At 57.9% G+C, this 26,825-nt stretch overlaps 1 protein-coding gene across 2 annotated transcripts in view; it reads right to left on the bottom strand.

Annotated features, from left to right (window-relative positions):
• The window catches only part of DENND3 (DENN domain containing 3), a 75,058-nt gene extending 49,661 nt beyond the window's left edge, over positions 1–25,397 (bottom strand). The window contains exons 1-8 of one of the 2 annotated variants that reach the window (XM_058276102.1): positions 25,260–25,397; positions 17,746–18,025; positions 14,418–14,533; positions 12,088–12,227; positions 9,520–9,631; positions 7,081–7,200; positions 6,544–6,762; positions 4,503–4,624 (exon numbers count right to left, since the gene is read on the bottom strand). In XM_058276102.1, the coding sequence (XP_058132085.1) occupies positions 4,503–4,624; positions 6,544–6,762; positions 7,081–7,200; positions 9,520–9,631; positions 12,088–12,227; positions 14,418–14,533; positions 17,746–18,025; positions 25,260–25,361 (1,211 nt within the window). In that variant the 5' untranslated portion in view covers positions 25,362–25,397. Of the gene's footprint in view, positions 1–4,502; positions 4,625–6,543; positions 6,763–7,080; positions 7,201–9,519; positions 9,632–12,087; positions 12,228–14,417; positions 14,534–17,745; positions 18,026–21,880; positions 22,036–25,259 lie in introns of those variants that run through there. The other variant, XM_058276101.2, reaches the window with a different exon arrangement.
• Positions 25,398–26,825: the final 1,428 nt, after the last annotated feature.

Raw genomic sequence — 26,825 nt, 5'->3', positions numbered from 1 at the left:
CGCAGCCGGGGCGCTGGAGGCGCCGGGAGGAGGCACTGCCCACGTCTAGAATGCTCAGAATCCCGTGGATTCTCCACGTTTGGAGGGGTGGGCAGTAGCAGCGCCTCACTGCAGGAGCTCATCTCCTCCACACAGGAAGAGGCTGTTGACGCAGCACCCACCGCAGCCGGGACTTTGCACCACGCAGTTTTACTCAAGCAAAAGCGCCTGCGGCCCTCGCGCTGCCAGGCCGGGGCTTCCTAGTTCAAGCTGCCTCTTGACCGGCAGGCAGGGCTGCCCAGGAGGGGCAGCGATAGCTCTTCCGGGAGCTTCTGTCCCTCCCAGGCAGGCTCCGATGCACCCCCCGCACCCCACGCCCCGGGCCACAGCGCCCGGCCCAGCGGGAGAGCGCACTCCCCCGGAGCTTCCCGGGGCTAGAAGGTGGTTGGACGGGGTGGCTGGAGACCAGGGACAGCCTCAGACCTGCAACACGACAGGCACGACGTGGGGACCGTGCACAGGCCGGGGGTGGGGGCCAGCTGGGGACTTGGGGGTCCAGCACAGGGCGGCTCTGGCATGGGGCAGGTGCTGGCCAGCAGGAGGGCTCCAGAGACACTGCGCCGGGGACATGGGGGCCCAGCCTGGCTGGTCCCGCCTGACCGGGCGCCGGGTCACTGACCTCGCCTGGGGCAAGGGTGGGAACCCGCAGTGCGATGTTCACTGGCACCAGGCTGCCCCCCAGCACAGCACAGAGGACCACAGGGAAAGCAATGCCACCGGCCTTTATGTACCCAAAAAAACGTGACCCAGCGGCACATAGTGGCACTTTCTTTCCTTGGATCCTCCGGCGCAGGGGGAGTCGGATCTGAAGAAGGCTGCCCTTGGACCCCCTGGAGCCCGCCTCCCCTCTCACCCAGCTGGGGTCCCTGGAGGGTGGGGCAAGCCCAACTCTTGTGTCTGCGACGGGGACGGCCGGGAGGGTGGGTGACATGGGAGCAGGGGCAAAGCAGGGGATGCGGCTCCCGGCGGCTGTACACGCACTTGCTGCATGCACGAGCACGGGCCACCACGGCTGGGTGGGGTGCTGAGGGCTCCTCGACAGGAGTCCCACCAGCTGGGCGGGGGACACCTTCATTTACAGTCACCCCTGGCCAGAGGAGACAGCGCGCCCCGCAGAGCCCAAGCGGCAGCCGAACCACCGTGTGCACTTGTTACAGAATCCCAGCAGGGACACGCAGACGGAGCGGAGGTTCCCGTCCTCCAGGAAGGTCAGCCCTGGAGAGGGCCCACCGGACGCCGGCACACCAAAAGCCAGTGCCCCTGGAAGCCAGCACCACTGAAGCCAGCGCCACCAAAAGCCAGCACCAGCGAAAGCCAGAGCCACAGAAAGCCAGCGCCATCGAAGCCAGCGCCACCGAAAGCCAGCGCCACCAAACCCAGCGCCACCAAAAGCCAGTGCCACAGAAAGCCTGTGCCACCGAAAGCCTGCGCCACCGAAAGCCAGCACTACCAAAAGCCAGCGCCACCGAAGCCAGCGCCACCGAAAGCCAGCGCCACCGAAGCCAGCGCCACCGAAAGCCAGCACCACCAAAAGCCAGCACCACCGGAAGCCAGAGCCACCAAAGCCAGCGCCACCGGAAGCCAGAGCCACCAAAGCCAGCACCACGAAAACCAACGCCACGAAAGCCAGTGCCACAGAAAGCCTGCGCCACCGAAAGCCAGCGCCACCAAACCCAGCGCCACCAAAAGCCAGTGCCACAGAAAGCCAGCGCCACCGAAGCCAGCGCCACAGAAAGCCAGCGCCACAGAAAGCCTGCGCCACCGAAAGCCTGCGCCACCGAAAGCCAGCACTACCAAAAGCCAGCGCCACCAAAAGCCAGCGCCACTGAAGCCAGCGCCACCGAAAGCTAAAGCCACCAAAAGCCAGAGCCACCAAAGCCAGCGCCACCAAAACCAATGCCACGAAAGCCTGCGCCACCGAAAGCCAGCACCACCAAAAGCCAGCGCCACAGAAAGCCAGTGCCACCGGAAGCCAGTGCCACCGGAAGCCAGTGCCACCGGAAGCCAGGGCCACCGGAAGCCAGTGCCACCAGAAGCCAATGCCATTGGAAGCCAGCGCCACCAAAACCAATGCCACGAAAGCTTGCGCCACCGAAAGCCAGAACCACCAAAAGCCTGCGCCACCAGAAGCCAGGGCCACAGAAAGCCAGCGCCACTGGAAGCTAGCGCCACCGAAGCCAGGGCCACCAAAAGCCAGGGCCACCGGAAGCCAGCGCCACCAAATCCAGCGCCACCAAAACCAACACCACTGAAAGCCTGCGCCACCGAAAACCAGAACCACCAAAAGCCTGCGCCACCAAAAGCCAGCACCACCAGAAGCCAGCACCACCGGAAGCCAGCGCCACCAAAGCCAGCGCCACTGAAGCCAGCAGACCCCAGCTTCGGCCTGCCACAGCCTAGAAGTCAGAAGCTGCTTTTGCTTATCAGAATGTTAACAGGACAAGTAGGAGCAGAGGAGACGCCTTCCAACTCCACGCGGAGACGCTCCCTTGACCCTCCCCGTCTGCCAGGCGCAGAGGGCCCTTGTGATGCCACGTCCCTATAGCAAACAGAGAAAACAAACACTCCAGCGACGCGCTGGCCATACTTTAGCTCCCATGCCTGTTAAATGTTTGTACGATGGCAGCATTCCTACGGCTTTTGCAGAAACCCTCTCGGTGGAGGAGTAACTGATCCCAAAGAAAGAGCACGAAGCCAGCAGGCCACGTTGAAGGAGGCCAAGAGACTGCCTCATTCTCCCCACTGCTGCAGCCTTTAGCGCATTCCTCCTCTGACCTCCCCAAAACACAGCCAGAGGCCAAAAAAAGGTCACTGCTGGACGAAACGCAAACTGCACTCAGGCCCTGCCAGGAAACCAGTACAATCTGACGATGCGCAAAAGAGCCTAAAAGCAGCGACGGCAATTACTCGCTTTGTTCCTACATCCTCCACGTGCAGGGCTTAGGACTGGAAAGGAGACTCTCTCCAGCTGCCGCTTAATTAAATTCTAAAGGAAAACGCCATGTGCTCCGCAGAGCACGCCGAGGGAGCCCAGGGCACCCTGTCGGCCCATGCCCTGAGAGCTGCACCCAGGGGTGGCGCCCAGGGCGGCCACACCCCAGCTCACACCTTGGTCCTGACCTGATCAGCGCTCACGCCCTCCCCCACGCGCCCCGGAGCAGCACGTACAAGTGAGCCCCTCAACGCCACCACGGCAGGGCAGGCCCACAGAGCCCAGCACGGTCGCCGTCTCGCTTCTTCCAGAAGTTTCCTGGAGCCTCACCTAGGCCGAGGTGGACGGAAGCAGGTACCCACTCTAGACACTCTTCACGTGGGTGGCCCCCGCCAACAGGGGCTCTTGGAGATGCTCTTTAAGGCGTGGCCAACTGAACCGGGAGGGCTCCTCGGCCAGGTGGCCAGCGGCCTTCCAAGAGAACCCAGCAGTCCCAGAAGCTGAAGGGGAAGCTGTCGCCACGGGACGGGAGGCCAAGGCCAGCCGAGGGACCCCAGGATTGCCGGAGCTGCCCAGGGCGCGAGACCCAGGAGAGAGCGAGCCCTGTCGGTGTGGAGAGGTAGAGCCGCCAGCCTCAGGGCGTGAGCCAGGACAGGCCTGCGGCCTAAGCCAAAACCAGCCGCGCGGGCAAATAAGACAAAGGCCCACGAAGTTCAGCAGCAGAGATGGAAAACCAAGGCAGCTGTGAGAGAAGGAATCAAAAAACAAGAGCACGAACAGAGAGGGGGACCTGGAGAGAAAGACAGCTCCCTGCTCAGGGAGAAGGAACCACCTCCCTCAGCGTCCACACGGGAGAAAGCACACAGGGCAGGTCGCGTCCGTGTGCTCCTTAGCGCAATACCCCCACCAGAAGGACCCCCCCCAAGGATCCCCCACCAGAAGGACCCCCCCCGCAAGGACCCCCCACCAGAAGGACCCCCCCAACAAGGACCCCCCACCACAAGGACCCCCCCACCGCAAGACCATCCCACCGCAAGGACCCCCACCACAAGAACCCCCCCACAACAAGGACCCCCCCAGCACAAGGGCCCCCCACCACAAGGACCCCCCCACAAGGTCCCCCCCCCACAAGGACCCCCCAGCACAAGGACCCCCCACCACAAGGATACCTCAATGAAAGCATATACTAGGCATTTGGTACCTGTTTAATGAATAACTGAATGAACAAACAAATGAATAAATGAATGAATAAGGGAGAAGGCACTTCAAAGATCAGCAGAACAGGGCCATGGGACACAGAAGACAGAGGCTTCCCGGGGATGCCACCTGACCCTGGAGGGCATAATTAGTATTTAGAACAAGACTGGAATAAAGACAAACCAATTCTATTTGAAAATATTCCCAAGTGATCTCCAAAGCATAAATATATCAAGCGTCTTTCAATAACCTAAGACTGGAAAAGACGCCCAATAGTGGCAAATACAGAATCTGGATAAAGCTGTTTGCAGGCACACCCTTTCCCTGCTTTTACCTCTGAATGAACGTCTGAGCCGCCAGGAGAGGGAGGTCGGGAATGGTGACGTCACTGCTCAGGCTTCTGGAACAGGTGACGCTCCCGCAGTCGATGTTCACCAGAACTAGGCCATCGGCTTCCTGTACCACGGACATGCGAGCACAGAGGTCAGAACCTTTGAATCTGTATACATATTTGAAAATGCCAAAACACATTCACCATTCACTAAGATGGTGTCATCGTAATTAAATTACCTTCTTTAATAGGTACCAGCAGCCTCACATCACCTCTACCAAAAACGCAGCAGGTACCGCATGGCACGGCAACTGGGTGAGTTTCATGAAATGTACCTTTCTCTGAGCAAACATTCCAGAACACGTTCTCAAGTGTCCTCCAACGTGGTACAAGCACCAGACATACTACCCCAGGAAGCCTGCAGGGAACATTCCAGAACTCTACTCGGGCGCACCACAGACAATCAAGGCCCAGCGGGCTGCTTCCCGCAGCGGCCGCCCGCTTCCCCTTCCCACCGCCGCACTTAGGGCTCGGCTCTCCGCGTCCTTGCCGGCACGCGTTTCTGTCTCAGGCCGTCATCTCACTGTCGTCTGGATTTGCAATTCCCTGCCCATGTGACATGGGGCATCTTTCTGTGTGCTAACTGGCCTCTTGTACAGAGTAGGTTTTCATTTCACTTTATATTTAATATTTTCCTAAATGCACACAAAAATAGAAGAGTACGGGAATCCCCGTGCACCCCTCACCCTGCCAGACGCACTGCTGCCCCCTCCCCTGTTGCTTCCTGGAACCTTTCCGAGAAAATCCCAGAGGCCCAGGGTACAAGAGGCCCAGGGTGTTGCCGCTTCTTCGCCAACACAGGTGATTCACCAGGGGAAAAACACGCTCTAGGAAAAGTCCCTCCACACATTCATGGAAGAAATGGAAAAATGTCATCCGGTCTGCTCTGCAAACGAGAAAAAAATTGGCCATGCTCTGAAGTTTAAAGACAGGTTTCCTTTTTCAGTCCCCACGGTTAAAAAAAAACCTCATTTCAGACCTTCAGAAGGAAATCCTTTGGCATTTCTACCTCACGATTCCATTCGGCAGTCTTGAAGGAACCCCTGAGTATTTATTCCTTCTGGAAGATTCCAGAAGCAGAAACTGAAAGTGTTTTGGGCTTGCTGCAATGTTTTTCGTCGTGGGTGGCGGGGTGGGAAGGAGAGAGCTGGGAAGTGATCCCGCAGCTCGTCCAGGCAGCGACGGAAGGCTCGTGCCAGCGCCCGCCACGGGCCGCGCTGCCCCCCACCCTGGGCCACTGTCCTGCGCGCCTGCCCGGAAGGGTGAGACGAAGCCCGGTTCAGGCGCCGCACGGAACTTGGAATCAGAAGGAAGCCGCGCGGTCGGGACCTCCGGGGAGATTCTAGCGCCACATTCCCAGGCTGTTGAATCACGGGCCTCTGTGCTGTACTCATGCCTTGTCTACTTGGCCAAAAACCAGACTGTGCAAACAGCCCTCGTGCATATTTCAAACACTCCTGCGTGCGTGTGGTCGCCGAGCCCAGGACAGACACCAGGTGTGAGCTGGACGGCGGAGCTGGCCGCGAAGTGGACACACTGAGACCTGAGTGTCTGTCGTGCACCCAAGGGTTCTGGAATGTTCTCTCGAGGCTCCCCGAAGTAGGACATGGAGTGTTTGCCCCAGGGAGTGAAAACATAAGCTCAGGGGCCCTGCCCCACGCCGGTGGCCCTGCCACTCTCCAGGCCAGGGAACGGAGGCTTAGCAGAGGTGACAACCCGCCCATCTGCCGGTGCTCTGCTCCCCGGGGTCCCCGTGGGGCTGGTGGGCTGCTGCAGGGCTCTGCCCCCGGGAGCGCCCTGGCCTGGCCACCTCCCCGGCCGCTGGGAGGCGGCGGGAGCTCTAAACCAGAGCCCCGAGCAGGGGCGCGGCACGGCCCCCGGGGCTCAGCGGCCGTCCCGGGGCAGGGCGCACGTGCACGCCCACCTCGCCGTGCCTCCGCCCTCCCGGGGACCACGCCACCCTAGTCCAAGGCCGCACACCCACCTGGCTGACTTCTCCCAGGTGATCGAGGTGGCAGCCCATGAGGAAAGACGTGGGGGCCATGACGAAGTCCAGCATCTGGCCGGACAGGATGGGCACGAAGGTGTGCTGCCACTGCAGGGGCTGCAGCAGGGCCAGGAAGCACTCGGCCACCAGCGTCAGCAGCGCCCAGTCGGAGGAGAAGAGCACGACGCGCTGCTCCGTCAGCAGGCAGGCCAGGATCTGCGGGGCGCCGTTCACGTCGCGGACACCACGCCCCGAGGACACCCCCCGCGCGAGACCACCCCCAGAACCAAGCACACGCCTTACCCTGGGTCCCCCTCTTTGGCCGAAACAAAAGCCATGAACTGTCCCCCAAAAAGTGTTTTTGCAAATACTGGGTACTATAGGAACACTGGCTTTCAGCAAAAATAGAAATATTTTAAGTACACTGGCTCTGCGCTGGGGAATAAACCTCCACTTCGATTGTGGTTTGATACATTTTTGCCGCCCCGCGATGCCCGCCGGCGCGGGACGCTCCGGGTGTGGAGAGGTGTGTACCTGCAGCACTTTCTCGGGTTTGAAGCACAGGAAGGGCAGGTGAAGGTCCAGGTCTACGACCGGGCTTTCCGGGTCCGCCCGGGAGGGAAAGACCACCTGCAGCGGCTTCATGTTGACTATCTGCGACAAGCAATTCCCACAGTTAGTTCAGAGAGCAGCTCCCAGCAGAGACCAAAACGCACCAGGAGTCCCTGTTTCCACGCAGAAGGCGCCCGGGCTGCAAATCCCTTAGAAGATTCACACTCCTACTGTACAGCTCTAGAAAAACCGAAAGACTAGACGTCTTTTAACAGAACTGCCGGCAACAGATTAGATGTAAACTAAGCACTTAATGTCTTTTTCTAAGTAAGCCTAACTTCTCTAAACTCTTTAATTAATCAGCAAGCTGTTTACTGACCAAAGATTTGTCTCTACGCAGATATCTGTCCAAATCAGCATGTTCAAATCATTCTTAGCTATTACACATCATCCTTAGTTATTCTAGCTTATGTATTTCCATAGTATTTTCAATTTGATTTGATAATCGGTGCTCCTTAAAGACAGGTATTTCAGAAAACTTTAAGAAAGACAGTTTATTTTGCTAAGTGATTTTCTCAAATAGCACTTTATTTCGATTGCGCTCCTGTCACTGGCGTTAGGCGTTCGAGGACGCTGCCAGATGCCGGCAGAGGGCCAGGAGAGGAAGGCTGGTTCCCGGGGGCGCTTCCGAGCTGGTCAAGGAGATGCAGCTCCAGGCAGCAAAGCGCCTCACCTGTGGGTGCAGCCCGCACGGGGGGGTGCCCAGGAAGTTTAGGTACCCCCCCATCTCAATTAAAAAGGCAGACTGGATGTCTGTATTATAGGCACAAGAGCCGAGGAAATGAAGGGGACAGAAGCAAGGAAGGTGACGGCAAGGCTGCAGCAAAGAGACACCTGGACAGGGGTCGAGAGAGCAGGTCAGAGGAACGGAGGGGGACTATGAGCGGTCAGCGTCGTCGCAGGCCCTGCTCCAGAACACGTTCCCAAGTCAGACAGCAGTAAGTGCTGCCTCATGTCATCCCCGGAGCCTCCTTCCTTCTGGTCGCAGCGTGTCCACAGAAGCAGAATTCAAGGCTCCAGGCTGAGAAGTGGTGTTCGGAACTGGGACGTTTATATAAAAACATTTGTATCAGAAGGCATTAGCCCCAGTGTCCTCTTGGGTTTCTTCCAAACAATAAACATTTACCATTTTACGACAGAGATGGTTAAATTCTCAGATCAGCTTTCCGGGGTCGGGGCGCCCCGTTGTCTGGTCAAGGAGCACTGACTGGAGGGTTACCGAGAGGACATGTCATGGACTTAATCATCAGTGCGCTGATGGCATCGATGGCTGATTGCATCTACCGTCACGTGAGGAGACGGCCCTTAGCATCTCATCCCCTCAGCTGAAGGCTTTGAAAGGAGAAGTGATGATTTCAGCAGGCAGCCAGCCTCTCCTAGGAACTCACGAAACCTTGCAGTTCCCAGCTCGTGCCCTGCCCTACAGAATATGGATTTACCCCCCCCCCCACAGTCATGTGAACCACAGTCACGTGAACCTATAGAAATTCTCCTTATTTACATTAGTTATATACACATATATATGCATATACATACATATCTCCTCCTATCAGCTCTGTTTCCCTAAGTAACCCTAATACAACATGCCTTAAAGCACGACCCTTACACCCACATAGAGCCAAAAACTGGTTAGTCAAGCCTAACCCGCGTTACATCGCCTAACTCGAACCCAAGATCCAGACTCGATGGGCGCCTATGGGCTCGCGCTACGACGTGTTCGTCCGTCCATTCATTGGCTGCACGACTAGTAACTGAGCTGCTAAGGGCTGGCATGGTGGGAAACTCTGGCTATCCAGTCCTCGACGTGGTCCCCGTCCTCCAGCTCAGAGTCCAACAGAGGAGAAAGACATCGAATAACAATAAAAACACAAGCACGCAAGCCCTAATTGGACCTTTGACCCATGGCCCAAAAGATGAGAAAATGGAGTCAGCGGTAGTTCCAGGAACAGTACGTGCAAGAGCCCTGTGGCAGCACCTGCCAGGGCAGCTGGAGAACAGCGAGCGAGCGACACAGGACAGAGCCGGGCAGTAGTGCGGCACCAGGACACAGGAAGCCACCGCGGGGCTCTAAGCAGAGGCGTCACCCTGTTTTCTAGGTGTTAAGGGCCCCTCCAGAAGATGACCATGGGGTCGAGAACGGAGGTGGACAGAGCAGGGGTCACCCAGGTCATGCAGTGGGGCGAGGCTGGGCCCAGGGTGGGCTGAGCAGTGGGTGGGGGAGCCTCAACCTGGAGAGCGAGGCGGGAGGACGACTGGTGGGATTGGAGGATGGCCTAACCACATTTGAACCATCTCTATAATTTACTTTTACTATTTTCAGAGAAAAAGCAGAAACACTGTAGCATTTCAGATTTTAATTACCAAATGGAGCGGTCCTGGTGGTGGACTGGGTATTAAAGATAGCTTTGCAGCAAAATCTTTTATATGGTCATCAACTTCAAAGTCTTTACAGAGCTTCAGATGAGTCAACAAACTAAAACAGAAAAAATCAAATTACAAAATAATATTGAACTGCACACGTCAAAGAGGTGGGTTTCATAGCGTGGGAATTATACCTCAGCGAAGCTGATTTTAAAAATTTAAACCTAAAACATACATTAAAGCACGTATAGAAAAAAATTGGATAAACTCTAGAGATGCTACTTTTCTAAAAACTACCAACTGTATGACTCTCGTATCTGATTCAAGTACGCACACAACTTCCGTGTTCACCGTTTGCTCTGTTCACTCATTTGACAACTATCTGTGACAATTTAGCGTGTGGCAGCCCCTGGGCCGGCCACAGGCTCTGACAGTAGGGGTCAAACAGACCCCACCCAGCCCTCAGGAGCTGAGAACCAAGGCACGGGCGGCTGCTTCTGTACTGTCATTTACTCCTGTCTAGCTATATTTAGCAATGACATAAAAAAAGAGAGACAGAGGGAGCACTCAAGAAGCACAAAACCTTACCAGGTGCAATGGATGTGTCATGATGATGGGAGAGAGTGTTGCTGTGGGGGGAGTGGGGGGTGGGGGCGGTGGGGTTGAATGGGACCTCATATTTTTTTAATGTAATATTTTTTTAAAAAATGAATTAAAAAAAAAGATTAATTAAAAAAAAAAAAAGCAGCACAAAACCCACTTTTCAGGTTAAGGACGTGCTGGCACTGGCGTCTGGCAGGGGGTGTTTCTTGCCAACACGGCCCGAGAGCCCACTGAACACACCCAGCGAGTCCAGGAGGGTCTGAGGGCAGACGCTGGCCCCTCCCCAGGCCTCTGCCTTGACGAGAGGTGGGGACAACGCCCCCACGTCACACGAGAGGGAAGGAGGAGCAGGTTAAAAAGCTGTTCAGCTGCAGGCATGCAGGTCCACTGACCACTCCAAAGACCTGCCCTCCTATCGTCCTCGGCCCCCAGGCCTGGGGCTGCGCTCAGCAAGGCCCACGCGCTCCATGCCACCACTCACGCAGGAGAACCAGGCACCCTGAGGCCACCAGGCACCCCGAGTCTACCAGGCACCCAGAGGCCAGCAGGCCCCTCAAGTCCACCAGGCACCCCGAGTCCACCTGGCCTCTCGAGTCCACCAGCCACCTCGAGGCCAGCAGGCCCCTCAAGTCCACCAGGCACCCTGCGTCCACCAGGCACCCCAAGTCCACCAGGCACCCCGAGTCCGCCAGGCAGCTCGAGCCCACCAGACAGGTAGAGGCCACCAGGCTCCTCAAGGCCACCAGGCACCCCGAGTTCACCAGGCACCCCAAGTCCACCAGGCACCCCGAGTCCACCAGGCAGCTCGAGGCCACCAGGTATCTCGAGTCCACCAGACAGGTAGAGGCCATCAGGCACCCTGAGGCCATCAGGCACCCTGAGGCCACCAGGCCCCTTGAGTCCACCAGGCAGGTAGAGGCCACCAGGCACCCCAAGTCCACCAGGCAGCTCAAGGCCGCCAGGCCCCTCGAGTCCCTGGCAGCAGCACGCAGGCTGGGCGTGAAACACGCACAGAGGTCAGGCACGCCCTAAAACAAGAAAGCCGGAAGTCCGGAATCTGAACCGTGCCCATCACCATGGGAACAAGATCCTGCTCGCCCCAGGCGGAGGCACGCGGCCTGGCTTGGGCGATCGCCCCTCCCAGGCAACTCCAGGGACCCCCGCCGGGCGATCCGCTGCCACTCCCTGGTGTTCCCAACACTGGGGCTGCCTTTTCCTCCACCCCGAATGATGGCAAATTCTAAGAACATCACTTTATGCGAATCAAAATGAAAGGGCCCCGGTTCACGCGTGGCAGGGGACACCCACGTCAAACCCAGGGGCACGGCCTCGTCACGTGCCAATGGCTCTTTTTTTTTTTTTTTACGTTTTGGTTTTATTATTGTAAAAGAACAGGGAAGAGACCCGCGGGGCGAGGCTGGGGAGGGATTTGGCGCAGACCGTTCTGTCCTGACCTCGTGGAGACAGAGCAAACCACCCCCCACGCGGCAGGACGTGTCTTCTCCACATGGAAACGCGTGTCTCCGGTGTGCAGGGTGCACAGGCTGCGCTCCGTGGGCACACATGACGGAATCCGTGCCCACGTGGATGAACCCACCCAGGCGCCTTCCAGGCTGAAACACCTCTCCCCGTCCTCCGACGTTCAACCCGAGAGCAGCAAGACAGGGCAAGAGCCGACCCTTCAAAAGGCCACTGTCGCACCTAAACCCACAGCAGCTGCAGCCGCCTGCTTTTCCTGGAGAGCCGGGAAGAGCTGCGTTTCGCTGTTTCCTGCCACAGGCCTCTTTTGAAACACCCAACCGAAAACAGGATCCCCCCTTCGCTCTCCTTCAAAGGGCCTGGTTTCACTTTCCCTTTTCTGCCCCGTTTCCACGTTCCCACGAAGGACCTGGGTTCTCAAGGGGCGGGGGCTGCGCCAGGCGGGCACGCGGCGTCGGTGTCGCCGCGGCCGGGGCGGGGGCTCACCAGGAGAGGCAGTCCTTGAGGGCGCCGTAGTAGGGCCAGCGGGAGACGACGCACACGGCGAAGGGCACGAAGCAGCCCGCGGTGCCCGTCCACCCCGACGGCTCCCGGGGGCCTTGGCCGTTGTAGAAGCAGTACTCGTCCTGGGCAAAGAGGGACAGCGTTACCGACCCCGTCCCGGCCACCCCCAGCTTCTGCAGACAACACCCGCGTGTCACCACGCCCAGAGCGAAGGAAGCCGGGCACGGCCTCCCGCCCGGGCACACCCGGGCCCTGCGGCCTCGTGCCCGGCTGCCCAGCCCGAGCGAGGACCAGGCCCCCCCCGAATGGCCGTGGGCCCCCCTCTGATGCTCGCAGCCCGTGAGCTGCCGAGGTGGCAGAGGGGGAAAGACATGACCCCGTCCTCAAGAGGAGCAGCCCCGGGCGAGGAGCGGAGCCGCGCGCTGGGCCCCGGCCATGCGCGAGGCTGGTGGGAGCCTGTTGCGCAAGGCAAGGGGAAGCGGGCCCGAGCGCGCAGCGGGAGGGCCCCGGAGCGGGCAGGGGATTTCAGGCTGGGGAACCCACAGCGCAGGGCCGTGGGAACGCAGCTCGTGCAGGAGCGACGGGTGCTGCAGGCCCGGGGGCCCCAGGCTGCGCCCAGCGGGGGCAGGGAGGGGCAAAGCGGTGCTTTCCGTTCGGGACTTTTTAATTTGAGGGACTTATAAGACATCCATGTAATGGGAGAGGCCAGGAGACGGTCAGGATGTCACTTGTCTAATCCCCAAACCTTCACGAACACCTCCCGCTCTAGGGCCAGTCGGCATAAGTCCCAGGCCTGGCTGCTGTGTGACTCTGGACAAGTGGCTTCGCCTCTCTGTGCCACAGATCCTCATCCGCCGGAGGCTGATACTAGTAGAAGGCGGGCTCCTGCACTGTGGTAAGGACTATGTGGATGACGACACACAGAGGACTGAGCCGCTGCTACTCCCCCAGGCTCTAGCCCTCTGGGAGGACCTGGGGTTACAAGGAGAATACGAGACAGCCCGTACCCTCAAGGCACCGAGAGTCTGAGGGAGGGCCCGGCTGAAACGACAGCCCCTGTGGTCAGCAGGGGACACGGTGAGGGAGGGGTACCCCGAAACCCAGCCCCAGCCGGGGAGCAGGGAGGGGACCCCGCCCACCAGGGTGGCTTGGTGGGGCCATCCCAGCCAGCGTGTGCAGGGCACCAGGGAGGGCAGTTCCTGAAACCATCCAGGAGCAGCGACAGCCACAGCGGTGCGCTCCTGCCCCGGAGGGCACCCACGGCGTGTCCCCAAGGCCGGCACTCGGGGCGCCCTCTCCTCGGGGGCGCCGGGGGGGCAGGCGCAGCAGCTCAGCTCTCCCATCACCTCCACCTGCCGCCCGGCCGGGAAGGAAGGCCGAGCCCACTGCACCGACACCCCCCTGAGCCGCCGCCGCAGAAGGAAGAGAATCCTCTGCTGTGCCCTGGGCGCGTCTTGGAAAACAGTCTATTCTGGAAACGTGAAATTCTGCGTTCATGGGGCAAACAGAGTTTCTCGCGGGCACATTCGGTAACGTCTGTGCTAAGCCACGAATGCGGGGCGGGGGCCCTGGTTATGTCCTGGGCCTCCCAGCGCTAAAGAAGGAGCGTAAGCCCCAGCCCCGAGCGGGGTGGACGTGAGGTGCTGCCACTTCCGCCTCCAGCACAGCACTGACTGCGCCAGGAGGCACCACACACCTGGCACGTCCCGACAGTTTGCGTTCTGTCTCTGGAAACCCTGGGGAAGCATGAGATGATGGCTCTAGACCTTCAACTACGCCCCTTCCCCCACGAGCTCCCAAAGGCCAGCAGAGTCACACCAACGTGGGACAAATGACGCAAGCTCTCAACCCAGGCAGGATTCACGGAGGCCAAGGGGAAGCAGCCCGAGCGTCCATCAGCTGACGAGTGGATGAGCCAGCGTGGCCTGCCCGGACGTAAGAGGGGACAGGGCTCGGACGTGACACAAGAGGGACAAGTCTAGGAGCCACCTGGCTGAGTCTAGGCAGCCAGGCACCGGAGGCCGCCCGTGGTGGGGTTCGTTTAGATGAGCCACCTGGAACGAGCAGTCAGAGCCCACCGGGGCTCGGGAGGAGGGAACGGCTGCCCAAGGGGGATGGGGCTCCCGTTTGGGGCTAGGAAAAGGTTTTAGGACTGGATGGTAGCGACGGTTGCACATCAAGAATGCACTAAATGCCACTGAATTATACCCTCTAAAACGGTTAAAACAGTGACTTGTACAGTGTGTGTATTTCACCCCAATTAAAAAAAAATCTAAACCCAATTTCAAAGGGCAGCAGCGGGGGGCACTCACGTGCAGGGGCCGGTAGAACTGGGCCACCACGCCATGCGTCCTGTTCCCGCAGACATCCGTCAGGACCAGGAAGTGCACGTGGTCCTCCTTGGGCTCAGAGGCCACGCACAGGCCACCTGGAGACAGAAGGGAGATAGAGGAAGCTCGTGGCGGGCACGTGGCGTCCGCTGGGAGGCCCAGGCCAGCCACGAGCCCGCGTCCCACACCACCACGCCGGCCCGGCTCCGTTCAGCGGCCGCGGCACGGCGGCGGCCTGACCTACTCGTTCTTCCGCTCGTGCTCCCAGGCTGGCTCCCTCGCCCTCGTCCGTCTTTCCACGCAGCTGATTTTTGGGAACCCTCCATGCTCAGAAGGATGTTAATGTGTGAACATGTGGACAACGCAGATACACAGGTAGATGCCCCAGGTGAGCCTGGTGATGGGGGGCTCTGTGGAGCACGGCAAGGACGGGCGGGTTCAGCCAACCCACCCCTGTCTCCGGTTTATTGTCACTGCTGCCACATGTCTCCGGAGAAACTAGGAGATTGGTGCTTATGGCAAATCCTTAGTCTAAATTTTCTATATCATCCATTCTAATTTTTTCAACAGTGGTGAAAACATGGCACCTGAGAGCAGCAAGCTTGCTCTGTTACTGGGCCAGGCATGCTTGGGGAATAAACAAAACCTGTGCTTCTCGTCCTGGTGAAACAGAGAAAGGAGGCGGTGGCCGCTCAGGTGCAGCTCAGACGATGCAAACCTCAGGGTTAGACCCACTCCAGACCTCACTGGCCGTGGCTTTAAACCCATCAGCCAAGCTTCCTTTAGAGTTTATTTTAAATCAAAGCTGAAAAGCCTTAAAAATTGCCATGAACAAACCCTGCTGCCTGCAGAGCCAGGCAGACTCTTTCAGGATTTTCTGTAAAATGAGGACTTGGCTCAATGAGTTAAACTTCTTTTTAGCTTTAAAGTTAAATTATTTTTAAAAAATATTACTTTTAAAAAAGTAAGTCCTGGGAAGATGGTGGAGGAAGAAACTACAAAATCAGTCCCTCCACTAAAAACCACTAAGAAAGCGACAAGAGCTGTCTGAATCGACCCCACCTGGAGTCTACGGAACACTGCGCAGCACCCGGGAAGAGCTGGAGGGAGAGGCTGGTGAGCCGAGGGGCGTACCGGTGAACTGCACCCTCCAGAGAGGGGTGCCTATAAAAGGGATCTCCAGTGAGACTGACGGTGGATTTCTTACCAGAAACCATGGGAGCCAGAAGACAGCGGGATGATATATTTAAAGTTTGTAAAGAAAAAAACTGTCACCCAGGAATTCTATACCCAGCAAACTTATCTTCCAAAAATAAAGGAAAAATTAAGGCATTGAAAATAAACAAAAGATGAGAGTGCATTACCAAAAGATCTGCCCTACAAGAAATGTTAAGGGAGGGAAGCGGCTGTGGCTCAATCAGTGGGGCTCCCATCTACCATAGGGGAGGCCTGGGCTCGAGTCCCAGGGCCTCCTTGTGAAGGGAGGCTTGCCCACACGCGGCAGAGCGCCGCCCGGCTCACAAGGACCGCAGAGAGCCGATTCAGCAAGGTGATGCAACAAAAAGGGAGACAAGTGGAAAAAAAACACATAAAAGCATGCAGTGAATGGCCACAGAGAGCAAAAACAGCAAGCAAGTCACAAGGGGGGGGTAATAAATAAATAAATAAATACAGACACACCGAAGAACACACAGCGAATGGACACAGAGCAGACAACTGGTGGCAGGGGGTAAATAAAAATAAATCTTTAAGAATAAAAAAAAGACAACCTACAGAATTGAAGAAAATATCTAGAAACCATACATTTGAAAAGGGTTTAATATCTAAAATGTATAATGAACATCTCAACAACAAAAATCAAACACCCCAATTTTTAAAATGGCCCAAAGATTTGAAAAGACATTTCTCCAGAGAAGACATTCAAATGGGCAAAAATTATATGAAAAGATATTCAACATCATTAGGCACTAAAGAAATGAAAATTTAAACTACAATGATATACCACTTCACACCCACTCAAGTGCCTATTAATTTTTTAAAAATTGAAAATAGCAAGTGCTGACGATGTGGAGAAATAAGAACCCTCGTCCACTGTTGGTGGGGATGTAAAATGATGCAGCAACTGTGGAAAACAGTTTGGCAGCTCCTCAAAAAGTTAAACATATGACACAGCAATTCCATTACTAGGTCTATACCCAAAAAAACTGAAAGCAGGGCCTCAGACAGATATTTGTACACCAGTGTCCACCACAGCATTAGTCACAGTGGCCCAAGAGTCCATCAAGAGATGGATAAAGGGAAGCAGACTTGGCCCAGTGGTTAGGCAGTCCGTCTACAACATGGGAGGTCCGTGGTTCAAACCCCGGGCCTCCTTGACCCGTGTGGAGCTGGCCCATGCGCAGTGCTGATGTGCACAAGGAGTGCCCTGCCACGCAGGGGTGTCCCCCGCGTAGGGGAGCCCCACACACAAGGACTGCGCCCCGTAAGGAGAGCCGCCCAGCGTGAAAGAAAGTGCAGCCTGCCCAGGAATGGCACTGCACACACGGAGAGCTGACACAGCAAGATGACACAACAAAAAGAAACACAGATTCCCATGCCACTGACAACAACAAAAGCGGACAAAGAAGAACACGCAGCAAATAGACACAGAGAACAGACACCCGGGGGGGTGGGGCAGGGGAGAGAAATAAAATAAATAAATCTTAAAAAAAAAAAGGAGATGGATAAAGATGATGTGGTCTTCTCCATACAATGGACTACGTGTTAGGATGTATCATGCAGCTGTAGGAAGGGAAGGGCTGGTTCAAGCTACAGCCCAGGTGGACATGGAAGTCATCATGTCAAGTGCAGTGAGGCAGACACCAAAGGACAAATTCCGGATGATTCCTCTCATATGAAATACTTAGATTAAGGAGTGTCATGGAGACAGAGAGCAGAAGAGTGTGCAATGGGGAGCTGCTGCTAAGGGAATAAGAGTTTTGGTTTGGAACCATGGAAGCAGGCTGGCAGTGGGTAGGGTGAAAGTTACACAGCATTGTCAACGCACTTAATGTCAAAAAATTGTCCACTTAATATGGTTAACATGAGTTTCCTGTTAACGTACATTTTACCGCAAATAAAAAGAAACGAATTATAAAGTTATAACATTTTTAGAAAGACTAAATCCCACGACACACCACACAGGGCCACGGAGGGAGCCTCGCTCCCGCTCTGCTGCCACTTTCTCTGATGTGCTGGTTTCTGGACACTGAGGCCTCTGCGTGGGAGCGGGGCAAGGCCGCCGCGGTGAGGCTCCACGAGCGCCCGGTACCTGGGAAGCACAGCTGGGGCAGGGCCAGGAGGTCCACGTCATTCGGGATGCCGGCATCCTCCGAGTCCAGCCCCTGTGGGTCCCCAGGGAGGCCCTTCCCGGGGTCGGCTCGGGGCCGCTCCCTCCTCTTCCTCAAGGAGCGCCGCCGGGCTTTACTGAGAGTGGCGCAATTTGCACCGATCATTTGGCTGTCCTCTTTACAGATAAAAGGAGGCACGAAGACGGATAGGACCTCTGGATTAAGAGAAGAAACGGTTTTGACTCCTTTTTTCTGGAAAACCTAAAAAAGGCAAAAATACGAGTTACTCGACGGTCCGGGCTCCCGCTCCATTCCCCCCCCCCCCCCCCCCCCCGGCTAGAGCGGCGCCTCGCGGGGTGGTCATCTCCTCGCGTGCCCACAAACACGCGTGGTGGTGCGCGGTCGTTAGAGGTGCCCACTGCGCCCGGCTTTTCCAAACACCACGGGCTCGCGACGGCCAGGAGCCCCTCGGAAGCGTCTTAGGAAATCACAGACCCTGCATTCTGGCCGGGCACGGGGGCTGGGGGCCTGTCTCGGCATAAAGCCGGGGGTCCACGCCCCACGGGCCTCAGCCCTGGCAGCAGAAGAGCTGCCCTGGAGGAGTCGGTCGGGAGGCAAGGAGACCCCGCAGGTCGGGGCCCGGCCGGCCCCAGGAAGGCGCCCGAGCGCTCTCGAGGCCCCGCAGGCGGGTGAAGGCAGAAGAGGCCAGGCCCCGAAAGCCTCCAACCCCATGCCGAAGGGGTCGCCAAGCGCGCGTCGCCCGCCCCTAATCACCCGGGGCAGGGGTGCAGGAAGGAGGGGCGCCCTTCCTCCAGCCGCCAGCGGCCCTCTGGCATCATGGAAGGGGGTCGCTCAGCCTGAATTGTTTTGCATTTTAACTTCATACACTTTTTTTTTTCTTTTCACCCTTTACATTTTCATTCTCCACCAAACTACAATAAAGGTGGTTCTATTGTCTGCCTTTTTTTTCTAACTCCAGTGCCAAAAATAGTTCGTATGACACAATTAGGACTAAATGTGGCAAGACACGGCCAGATAAGATTTCTGATCTTCCAGAGAAAGTGTGTGTGGTGCAGTCTGCAAGAGAGCAGGGAGGGGCTAGAGTGCCAGGCTGGCTGGAAACAGAAAACCCTGGCTGGAAGAGATGGAGGAGGCAAGACGTGGCGGGGTAGGGGCAGGGAGCGGGTCAGCGAGGGTCTCTGAGGACATCTGGGAGGAATCCATGTCAACAGGAGAAACTTGACCCTGCCCTCAGAAAAGGCGCAGCCAACAGCCTACGTTTCGGGGGCCAGTAGGGGCCCAGACCCCGCCCGGTCGAGGCGGCACCCGGGACGCGCAGGGCTCCGGCCCCCGCAGAAGCTTCCAAGAACCAGAGAGAGCGGACGGAAACATCTTTCTCAAAGCTCCAGAAAACAGCTAAAGGACTGCAGGCCCAGGGCAGGCGCCCAATCAGGAGAAGGTCCACTTAGGAGCGGCAGGACGCCCGAGGCCCCGGCTGGCCCCCCAGCCCCTCCCGGCTCGGCGCAGACTCGGCCCCCACTTCCAGGGCCGGCCCCGCCCCGCCGCGGGGAGCGGAGGAACCCGCGCACATGCCGGGAGCGCGCGTGTCTGGCCCACTCTGGCCGGTGTGACCTGAGGGCTGGGCCTCCCAGAACCTGTCCTGTGCGTAGGACTCCCCCTCCAGAATGCTGCGGGAAAGCAGTCAAGACACGCTGCCCGGGGCCAGGAGAGCGGCTGTGGCACATACCGAGCCCGGGGAAGAGAGGACCCTGTTTCCGAGGAAGAGGGGACATTCGGCCTGGTATCAAGGAGGGAACTGCTAGGGCCACGGCACATGCCCGAGGGGAAGTGGCCAGGGAGGCCCCAACGCTTTGGTCGGGAGCTCTCCTCCAAACTCATTTTACGGAGAAGGCCTGAAGGTGACCACTTCCACCGACAGTCTACAGAGACGGGGAGTGCTTTCTTCTTAGCCGCCTCCCCTCTCCCCCACCCCCCTCGGCCCCCTCCTCTTCCTCCTCCATAGCAAGGGAAGTCCCAAAGGGCGAAGAAAAAGAAAAAGGGGCAGAGAGAACAGTCAAGAAACAATGGATGAAAATGTCCCAAATTTAACAAACAACATTCAAGACGCTCAACGAACTCCAAGTAGAACACACACACATCCCACCAGGTTTTCATGGAACTGTCAGATGCCAAAGACAACGGGAATTCCGAAAGCCGCGAGAGAGAAGCAACGGGTCCCGTTCCAGAGAGCCTCAACAAGATCAAGAGCCAAGTTCTCCTGAGAAACCAGGGGGAACGCACGCAGTGGGATGACATGGTTAAAGTGATGAGACAGGACTGCCACCAACTAAGATTTCTATATCCCGCAAAGTGTCTTTCAAAAATGAGAAAGGAATTAAGACATTCCCAGGTAAACAAAAGCTGAGGGAGGGTGTCACCATCAGGCAGGCTCTACCAGAAAGGCCACGGGGACTTCCGTGGGTCGAAACAAAAGGCCACGCAACAACGGCTGAGGCCGCATGCAGAAAGAACGAGCTCTGCTAAACAGCTGTTATTTTGGAGTTGCAATCCCACTTTTTACTACAGGATATAAAAGGCAAATGTATAAAATATAACAATAAATCAACAGTTTGAAACTCATAATGGATAAGTAAGTAATCTGTGACAAGAGCTACTCAAAGATGGGGGGACAGAGGGGTACAGGAACACAGTTTTGGTGTGCTAATGAAGCTGTTAAGTTGGTATCAAAGCCAAAGAGATTTTTATAGATTTGGGATGTTAAATTTAAGCCCTATGGTAACCACAAAGAAAATCTCAGAGAATATACAAATTAATAGACTCAGAAAGTAGAGTACAGCTTACCATGGGTGGGCGTCAACGCAAAATGACGCTAGAGCTGTGTTTCTGTTTGGAGTGAAGGGAAAGTTCTAGTTATGGACGGTGGTAGGCTTTCTGCAACATTGTGACCGTGCCTAACCCCACTGGAATGTTAGGCAGGGAAGGGATGGGAAGACTCATGCTGAAAGGAAGAGAAACTAGATAATGACACTTACATGCAATCCATGACCCTGGACGGGATCTAAGCATGGAGGAGAAGAGACTCAAAAGGACATGACTGAAGGAAGCAGGTTTGGCCCAAGCGACTGGGCTCCTGTCTACCATATGGGAGGTCCAGGGTTCGAGTCCCAGGGCCTCCTGGTGAAGGCAAGCTGGCCCATGCAACGAGCTGGCCTGAGTGGAGAGCTGGCCCAGGCGGCGTGCTGGCCCGTGCAGGAGTGCTGGCCCACTCGGAGAGCTGGCGCAGCAAGAGGACACAACAAAAAGAGCACAGAGGAGAGACAATAAGAGGCGCAGCAGACCAGGGAGCTGGGGTGGCTCAAAAGATTGAGCACCTCTCTCCCACTCTCGAAGGTCCCAGGATCAGTTCCCAGATGCTGCCTAAAGAGAAGACAAGCAGACACAGCAGAACACACAGCGAATGGACACAGAGAGAGCAGACAGCGAGCGCAAAAACAACAGGGGGGGGGAAATTTTTTTAAAAAGGACATTATTGGAACATAAGGAAAAAAGTAGAATTATAGACTGTAAGCTTCATTATCAGCGCTAAATTTCTGGAACTTCTAACTGGACTTAAGGTGATCACACAGGTGTGTATCCGTGTTCATAGGAACTGTACATGGAAGTGTGTGGATCCTTTCTTGTTCCACAGACCCCTCCGCCGGTCAGGTGAGAAGCACAGACCCCTTACCAAGTCCACGCTTTACCGCGTATGTTTAACGCATACATCACACCCGCACCAACACGTCCCCACAAGAGCAACCCATTTTTAAATTTCACTTCAAGCTCACGGGCCCCGGTTAGGAGCCCCTGTCCTGGAGTCCCCTCCCAGGACCCCGCCACCCCCACCCATCCCCTCCCAGAGCATCCCAGCAAGGCGTGGCAGCCATGTATTTGCCGCCAGCTTGGCACGGAGCGACGCAGGGACGTACCGCAGCCCTGTGTCCCCCGTATTTAGCACAGAGGATGACTCATAGTGGCCTTGCAAAACTCGTTGAATAAGTTTAAAAATATATTTTTCTAATTCAAACAAAAAGAACCAGAGAATGAAGTCTCGACCTGCAGTTCCTCATTCGTAAAAGCAGGACAGTGCTCCTCCGGCACAGGGCCCCGGGCACAGGGACTCCGTCTGGGCTGAACGCTGCTCGTCCCGCTAAAGGAACGGGGCACCTCGCCGCTGCCGCCAGTCATCAGTCCTCCCTTAGACACGCCCTGAGAATCATTTCCAGGTGCATCCAGCAGCTCCTTAGACTCCTTTTGTCACAAAACGGAAATCCCTGTTGGCTTTTCCGATTTGAAAAACAACAGTCTCAATTTTAAAAAGTAACCATCATACAGAAATAATAAAGGGAACAATGATAGAAAAGGGGGTCCCCTCCCTAATTCCATGCCTCAAAGGTAACCCACGTTGAACACTATGGGATGCAGCCTTCCCATTCTTTATACATTCGTAACGTCAGAATATTTTTCACAAATGCAATCATCCTATCTGGACTCTTCGATTAGCTGTTTTGTGGTTGTTGTTGTCGTTGTTTCCTCCTCTCTCTCCAACTACACAGTGTGGCTGACTTCCCTTGGAGTCACCTCATCCTCTCCCCCAGGGGGTAAAGTTACATGGTGTGACAATTCAGTAAGTCTTTACCCCATCCCCTGCTGACCCACCAGGGCTGTCGTCACGTGTTCACCAGCGCCGCAGCGGACGCCTCGCCAAACCATATTTGCAACTGCGATTATTTCATTGGTGTAAACTGCTGCCTGTGGGATCCTGCAGCAACCCGTGCTCCTGTTTTATGTTCTGATACAGGGTCAGGCGGTGCCCATTTCCTCAGATTCCGACAACCAGGAAGCAGCTCCAAACCTCTGCCAGCCTACACAGGACGCGACGGCTACTTCCTGGCCCTCTGTCCCAGGGGCGGATTTACTACATCCATATCCAAGAGCCATCACTTCCGTTTATAAAAAACAATAACACTAATCTAGAAGTAAAAATCACAATGTCCTCATTAATTTGAGCTACAGATTTATTTCTAAGTGATGTAGTGCTATTCCTCTTTGCTATGGGGTTAGCCATTATTTGTGTAATTAATCAGAAATTAAGGCATTTTTAGGGCTTGAAAACAGGGCCATCCGATAGAGTGGCCACTGGCACAGAGAGCCATTTAAAATGTAAATTAATTAGAATAAATGAAATAAAAAATCCAGCTCCACAGCTGCACGAGCCACACTTGAAATGCTCCTTGGTGGCACGTGGCGGCTGGGCTGGACACACGGTCACAGAACCCTGCCACCATCGCAGAAAGTTCCGCGGGACGGGCTGCTTCAGGAACTGAAAGCCAGGGCGCCCTCCACTGACGCCCATAAACTGTGCCTGGGCACCCGAGAGCAAGGCTGGCGCCCACTCTGACACGGTTCTGTCGTCTGGGATGCCCTCCACGGAACACCGGGCTACTGGGATCCCACCCAGCCGAGGAGGGAGGGAGATTCCAGCCGGCACACAGGAAGGCACGTGGGGGTTGAGCCCACTCTGGAATTGTCACCATTCTCAACAAAACAACCCCCCCCCCCCCCCCCCACTAAGAAATAAAACAAGTCAGGACGCTGCCCTGGCCTCACTGGGACAGTTTTCATTCCTCTAGGTTTCTGTTTTCCTATGTCACCAAACAGGAATGCCTGCACCACCGAAGAATGGCGATTAGAAAACAAAAAGCACAATTAAAAAGTATTTTAAAAGCCTCGGCCATTCAGAAGAGAACTTCAGTAACAATAAGACTAAATAAATACGACCCCATGTTGGGCTGATTGTCCGATGCAAGCCGGCCTCAAACAGAGGTGCCTGTCCAGGAAGTTGAAACCATCGTGTAAACACTTTTCTCTCCCTCCTCCTTGAATATTTTTCTCTCCACCTTTTGCCAAACCCCTCAGAGAATCAGAACATAGAAGAAAAAGGGCAAAGGGGACACATGCAGATGAGGAACTTCTGTCTCTTGAGCTGGGTCAGGTACCCCTGTAAATCCTACAGCTGATTCACCCTGTGCTCAAAAGACACACCCGCAGCAGTGAGACGTTGTGTAATCGCCCCGAGACGCGCGTAACTGCCCCGCGAGCAGCCCAGTAACGCCGACAGTCATTTCCTCTTCCTAGAAAAAGGAGGCCGTGCCATCTGGCAAATCAAGGAAGGGGGACGACTCGTGGACTGAGGAGGAGATGTCGGAGGAGGCTCAAAGGGGATACCCTGCCTGGTGGTGGGCAGTGAGTGGGGGTGCAGAAATCGCTTCCACATGGAGGAAGGCTCTTTCCTCGGGTCAGAGCTGGCTTTGCGCCGACGCGGGCTGGGAGACCACCAGGGCCCCAGCTGACATACGGTTCATTTTAGCGACATTTCATTTTTCTGGCCGCATCCCAGCAGCTTGGAGTGCGTCTTCTGGGGGGGCCAGGCATCATTTAAACCCCCCTAGGGCCCTCCTCTGCCTCTCGGGGCTGCCATCTGGAGGGACAGTACACGGCCTGTCCAGGACTCCCCCGGCGGGGAGGGAAATCTGGGATGACACCAACCAAAGAAAATCACGTCCGCACAGCTGACCAGGGTGCTGGGCCGAGAGGAGCAGGGGGCCGCAGGTGGGGCCAGAGGAGAGCCGCGCTCCCGCATCCAGACCAGCCCGGGAGCCGCCAGGAGAGCAAGAGCTGCCCAGGCTGCGGCGTCCCGGGACAGGGGTCGGCGGTTGTGGCCCTGCCTGCTGGGTGTGCAGAGGCGGACGAAGGCGGGGAAAGCCCGTCCTGGAAGGGACAGTTGTGTGCAGAGGACTTGCAGCTGATGCCTCGCCCACCCTAACCCCGGCCCCAATCCTTAGCCCCAGTGCCCAGGACAGTTCCCACAGCCTGGCAGACAAATAAATCTTTGTATCATGAATGAAATCACTTCATCAGCTCATCAGCTAGGATTTGGCCCACCGGGCGGGTGAACTGGGGAGGGGCCCCCGCTCTTTGCCCCAGATGGGGACACCCTGCAGAGAGAGGCGCCGGCTCGGGCGCCAGCGCTGGGAAAGGGTCCCCCGCCTGGGGCAAGGCAGGCGCCACCTGGGTTCCTATCGAGCCCGGGCAGGAGAGCCCCGCCGCGGGAGGGGGGCCCTTGCCGGAGCGCGAGGAGGGAGGCGCGCCCCACTCGGCGCCCACCCGCCAGTTCCTGTCCCCGGCGCCCTCGGGGTGCGCTGGCCCCCGGCCCGGGCGCGGAGGCGGGCGGGCGCGCGGGGTCCCAGCCCCGGCCAGACGGCGGCGCCCCAGAGGAACGTCGAGCCGGGGGACGCCAGGAGGGGCTGAAGGACGCCCCGCGGACCCCGCGCCCCGGCCCGCCGCCGGCCTCCGCCATCCGCCCCGGCCCGGGCCCCCGGGCGGCCCGCCTCAGTTTCCCCCGCCGCCCCCCGCCGGCCCGCGGGCCCCTGACCTGCTCCGGGCCGCGGAGGCTGTCCCGGGGGGCTCCCAGCAGCGCGCACAGCTCCAGCAGCCCCGAGGGCAGCGACAGGTGCCGCGGCGCGGCCTCCGCCATGGCTCCGCCGCCCGCACCCCGCGCGGGGCCTCGGCCGCCCCCGGCTCCCGCCGCCGCCGCCCGGCCCGCGCTCGCCCGCCGGGCCCCGGAGCGCCACCCGCACGGCCGCGGGGCGGGGCCCACGCCGGGGCCGGCGCGGGGCGGGGCTGCGGGGCGGGCCCCCGGGGGCGGGCACGAGCCCCGCGCGCCCCAGCGCGTGCGCGGCTGCCGCGCGCCGCCCCGCCCCGGCCGCCCGTGCCTGGGAGGGGCGGGGTCCCCAGGGGCCGGCGACCGAGTGCCCGGGCTCCCAGGTCTCCCAGGGCCGGCTCGTGCCCCGCCCCGGGCCGTCGTTGTTGCAAGGAGGCCGGAGAGCGTGCGCGGGCCAAGACCGTCCCGCCGCCGCCTCCAGGAAGCCCTCGGGCGCCCAGGACCGCGGAGTGGGGCGGGTGGGGAAGCCGGTGGGGCAGTTACCTCGCTGGTAACTGAACCCGGTTCACCTATAGCTGCCCAGACCAATAATGGGTGGAGGAAAATCGAACAGAAACGGGGTGGGGTGGGCGCTGTTAGAACCAGGAGGGGAGCTCCGGGCTGCAGAGGGGCGTCTGGCGCGGGCAGGGTCCCCCCGGGGCCTGCTCTGGGCGCCCTGGACCGCGGGCCTCCCCCAGCCCGGGCCCCCAGTGCAGGGAGCAGCGGGGACCCCGCGTGGAGCCAAGCTGGGCGCACACCTGCACTGCCCAGTTGCGCCCCCCATCTCCCAGCCCCCTGGAGCCAACCCCTGCCCACCCGGGAGCCCCGGCACACTCATCTGTAGACCCCGGGGGTGGGGGGCTCCCAGGGCATGATTCCAGGGTCTTCATATATGAAGCAGTTGTTTCTGGTTTTGTTTTTTAAAGAAAGTACCTGAAATGTTTAAGAAAAACATCCCTCTGTTGTCAGCCTGAAAAGGAAGAGCAGTGGCCACGAGGGCTCCCTCCCCACAGGTGGAGGGCGGTGCCCGGTGGCCTGAGGAAACCCTTCCTGTCCCCCCCCCCAGGCTGTCCCCGGCCTGCCCCGCCGCCTTTGCTCGCCTGCGTCAGTAGTTGGCCGGCCCCAGCCCCTCCTGGGCTGCTCCCTGGCAGTGCCCGGCCGTGAGCTGGAGCCATAGCCAGTAAAACCCCTGCCTTCGTGAGGGTGGCTTTGGCTCCCACTTGCCTGGCCCCTTCCTGGTGTGGGGCCTCGACGAGGGCCTCACCTGCCCGGCGGCGCTGGTGGTCCTGGTGGAAGGCACAAGCCAGGCCCGGGCAGGAGGCACAGCCTGGAACGTGCACCAGGGGGCCGGGGTGGGCTCCTGCTCATTAGTTCCTAACTGCCCAGAGCCGCAGCTTCCTGTTTGCTCGGGAGCTGTCACAGGGCCCGGCTCTCGGCCAGGAGCGGAGCAGCTGTCTCCTGCCCCTGTCCTCTGGGAGGTGGTGAGGCTCAGCGCCACGTCGGCGGAACGTTCCCGCG

Source organism: Dasypus novemcinctus, chromosome 14, assembly GCF_030445035.2.
Source record: "Dasypus novemcinctus isolate mDasNov1 chromosome 14, mDasNov1.1.hap2, whole genome shotgun sequence".
Taxonomy (NCBI): domain Eukaryota; kingdom Metazoa; phylum Chordata; class Mammalia; order Cingulata; family Dasypodidae; genus Dasypus; species Dasypus novemcinctus.
This window is presented reverse-complemented; position numbering and strand designations above follow the sequence as displayed.